This window comes from Pundamilia nyererei, unplaced genomic scaffold, assembly GCF_000239375.1.
Source record: "Pundamilia nyererei isolate P.nyererei 1_Seehausen unplaced genomic scaffold, PunNye1.0 scaffold00131, whole genome shotgun sequence".
Classification (NCBI taxonomy): domain Eukaryota; kingdom Metazoa; phylum Chordata; class Actinopteri; order Cichliformes; family Cichlidae; genus Pundamilia; species Pundamilia nyererei.
Window position 1 is genome coordinate 1,491,582 of NW_005187532.1, and position 3,729 is coordinate 1,495,310.

The window sequence follows — 3,729 nt, forward strand, 5'->3', positions numbered from 1 at the left end:
GTGACATCATACGGTCCTCTGAGCTCGAGAGCCTGCAAACAAAAATAAGCGTACTGAGCACGGCCACCAATCAATCAGCGATCAATACAGTCACCGATCACTGACCTTCTGAGCTGCACTGGACAGAATCACACTCTGAGAAAAAACACAAACACAATTTAGTCACGTGACAGGAAGTCGAGTCGTTGGTACAGGAAGCATTGGAGAAACAGCGCCACCTTTCCCTTGCAGCTCTCCATCAGACTGACGGCGTTGGCGATGGTGTAGCGCCTCATGGTGGAGTCTCTGATGGCTGCAGAGTACGACACCTCGAACACCACACCTCTGTCTATGGCCTACACACACACACAAACACACACATTAATAAACAGTCACGTGACGGTCGCAGTAATAATCTGGGTCACGATGCTCGGTCACCCCGTTGATCGGCGCTCTCTTGAAGAAGAAAGGAAGTTTCTCCGTCATCGGCACACAGATGATGTCGATGTCATAAACCATGCAGGCTGCCTGCACACACACACACACACACACACACACACACACACACACACAGGGTTACATTACATGCATATGAGAGGTTTTGGAACTGAGCATCCAATCATGGTGCTGATGTGTGTATATTGTGTGTGTGTGTGTGTGTGTGTGTGTGTTACCACACAGCAGTGTTATTTTTACGCAGTGTTCAGGTGCAGCACGAAAAGCCAGATTTATTTTAAACGTGTGCAAATAAAGCTGATGAAGCAGAAAGTCCTGCAGTCAGTGAACACAGCACAGTGTTTGCGTGTCAGTGAAGCTCACGTGGAAAAGTTTCTCTGAGGTTGGCTGGACAGCGAGCAGGTCGAAGCGACGGTACTCCGGAGCGTTCGGCCTCTGAAAACACACACACACCAAACCATGAATCAGGTTGTCACCCTTCAGATTATCATCCTGTAACCATGGACACGGCTGATGTAATCTGGAATCTCTTTAATTCAACTTTAGCAGAAACCACGGTTACCTCTAACCACTCGAGTAATCCTGTAATCCAGATATTTAAAATGTACTTTACAGCTGACACAGGCCCCACCCCCTCAGCACCCTGCCATACAGATTGATTATGAAGACGTGATCGATGAGTTTACAGGTTTATGAAACGTCGGAGTTTACAGAACTCACAAAGTGACTCGCGTCTGACATCACCACCGTCAGCCTGTTCAGCACTCTGATTGGACGAGATCGACCCTGCACCACGGGCAGCTGATCGATCAGTTCGTTGATCGGAGTCGGGGTGGGGATCTCCTGCAGGAAGGAAGTGACACAAAATAAACATCTGAAGCTACGGATGCTTTTTGTTAAAAACTAGCCACAGATGTTTTATTTATTGATTGCTAATCAGACAGGTTCAACCTGAATATTAATTCCACGGTTTCTGTACTGTTCCTGAACGCAGCGCAGCAGGTGCACTCACCTGTTTCTTCTTGGCTGTGGGCTCAAATACGTAATTGAGGGCGATGGTGGAGAACCCGACTGCAGGAGGACAGAAACACATGTGTGAGGGCTGGAAGGTTTTCACCGTGCGATGCAACGCATCTGAGCAGGAGGCAGCTGATAATCACTGACAGCTGCATAAATGTCACGAACACACTCACAGCAAGAGGAACCTCTAAAACGGCCTGTTTTTTGAATGGAGTCTGGTGTAAACGCTGCTCACAGATTACATCTGCACCTTGGCTTACTTGATGCTGAGTCAGATTTCTGCGTTAAATCTTTTTCATTTTGTTTCAACTAAACTCGTAAAACCGTTAAAAATTGCAGATTTTTGAATGGAGTCTGGTTTGGCTGTTGTTTGTTGTTTTGGGTGTAAAGCTGATCATTGAAACTTGACTGACAGGATGTTTCACTAATAATAAAGTGACCGTGAGAGGCTGAAGACATCAAACAGGTGACAGGTGGAGGGCATCAGAGAGGAGGTGAGACTGGTTCAGGTGTTACTGAGAGATGAGATCAGTGAGGATGAGGACATTTACAGGAGGAAGCAGGAGTGGAAACTCCAGCAGAACAGCATGAGAGAGCAGAGGAGGGTGAGGGCAGAGGTAAGGAGTGAATGTGTTGTTCACCAGATTTACACTGCAGGTAAAACTCCTCCCCCTACAGCCTTACCTGTAGTCAGCCTGCAGTCCACAGCCACACCCCTTCCCCACCTGTCACTTTCACTCACAACCAGGTTCAGACACAAACGAGAAGACTCCACTCAGCCAGGTCTGCTGGACCAGCCGGCGAGCACCATCAGGCCGACCCTCCTGGGTGATCAGCTAACAGTGATGCAGGTGGATTCGCTGGTGTCCTGGATTGTTGTTACCTGTTGTTACAGGAAGACCACAATATGTGCGTCTTCCACAGTGTGTGTCTGACAAGGTGATCGGCACCACAGGGGACCGTCCTCTCCCCCTCCACACCACAGACTTCAGCCACTGCACACAGACCTCCATCAGAAGTTTTCTGATGACTCTGCGGTGGTTGGATGCATCAGTGAGGGTGATGAGTCAGAGTACCGGGCTGTGGTCGACTCCTTTGTCACGTCACACAGAATCATCTGCAGCTCAACGTGGCAAAGACCAAAGAACCGATTGTGGACTTTAGGAGGACCAGGAAACCTGTGACCCCTGTTTCAATCCAGCGTGAGGACGTTGTGGAGGACTAGAAATACCTCAGAGTGCACATAGATAATAAACTGGACTGGGTTAAAAACAGCACTGCCCTCTACAGGCAGGGCCAGAGTCGTCTCTGAGGTCCTTCAACATCTGCCAGACAACGCTCAGGGTTTTCTACGAGTCTGTTGTGGTCAGTGCATCCTCTGTGCTGTTGCACGCTGGGCCAGCAGGTTGAGGGTTGCAGAAGCCGACAGACTCAATAAACTGATCACAAGGCCAGTAATGTTGTGGGGAGGGAGCTGGTCTCCCTCAGGGTGGTGTCTGAGAGGTGGATGTTGTACCAAATAAAGACAATACAGGACAATACCTCCCCCCCACTCCATGACATGCTGGCCAATCACAGGAGCACGCTCAGTGAGAGACAGATTATCCATAACGCACCTGCATCTAACACACTGTGATAGTTACAGCCTCACTATCTGCACACACAGAGGAACGAAGTCCGCAGGACAAGAGTTGCTCGATGTTAACACTTATACATTTACTGTGTGTAACTGATTATGGAGCTGTTTGTTCTAAGCTGTATTATGTTACTTAGTTCAGTGTGTTACGGCTCTGACTCGGAACAACTGCGACCACATAATTAAAATCATCAGTCTCTCGGGAATAGAGGGTACAGACTTTAGTTTACATTTCTGCAAACCGCGGAGAAACCTTAAATTGACTGTTTTTGAATGGAGTCTGATGGAAAACTTCTTGCCTGCCCTTTTCCACCAGACTCCATTCAAAAAACAGTCATTTTTAAAAGCCGCTGGTCCCGGAGACAGGAGCGTTACGTTCCCGCGGCTGAGCAGCGGCAGGCCGGCGAACAGAGCGTTGTCTGCGGCCGCGGACACTCACGGTGAGACGCCGTCTCCACGACGCTGCGCAGGTCGCTCCTGTCCGGGAGAAACGACACATTCAGGTCCATAAACACAGCCATGATGCCTCCGTCCGCCGTTCCACCACGTGTGCGCAGCCGCAAAGACTGCTGGGAACAGCAGTCCTCACGTCACAGCCGGAAGTAGCATTAAAGTCGTTTTTACCGCACTGATAGTGA

At 49.2% G+C, this 3,729-nt stretch overlaps 1 protein-coding gene across 1 annotated transcript in view; it reads right to left on the minus strand.

Annotated features, from left to right (window-relative positions):
• rpp30 (ribonuclease P/MRP 30 subunit) overlaps positions 1 to 3,682 on the minus strand; it is a 5,666-nt gene extending 1,984 nt beyond the window's left edge. Inside the window, exons 1-8 of the mRNA XM_005743406.2 lie at positions 3,531 to 3,682; positions 1,448 to 1,506; positions 1,156 to 1,278; positions 799 to 870; positions 418 to 507; positions 219 to 335; positions 106 to 135; positions 1 to 32 (exon numbers count right to left, since the gene is read on the minus strand). The exon at positions 1 to 32 is cut by the window's left edge and continues 5 nt beyond it. Coding sequence (XP_005743463.1) covers positions 1 to 32; positions 106 to 135; positions 219 to 335; positions 418 to 507; positions 799 to 870; positions 1,156 to 1,278; positions 1,448 to 1,506; positions 3,531 to 3,612 — 605 coding nt within the window. The 5' untranslated portion in view covers positions 3,613 to 3,682. The remainder of the gene's footprint in view (positions 33 to 105; positions 136 to 218; positions 336 to 417; positions 508 to 798; positions 871 to 1,155; positions 1,279 to 1,447; positions 1,507 to 3,530) is intronic.
• Positions 3,683 to 3,729: the final 47 nt, after the last annotated feature.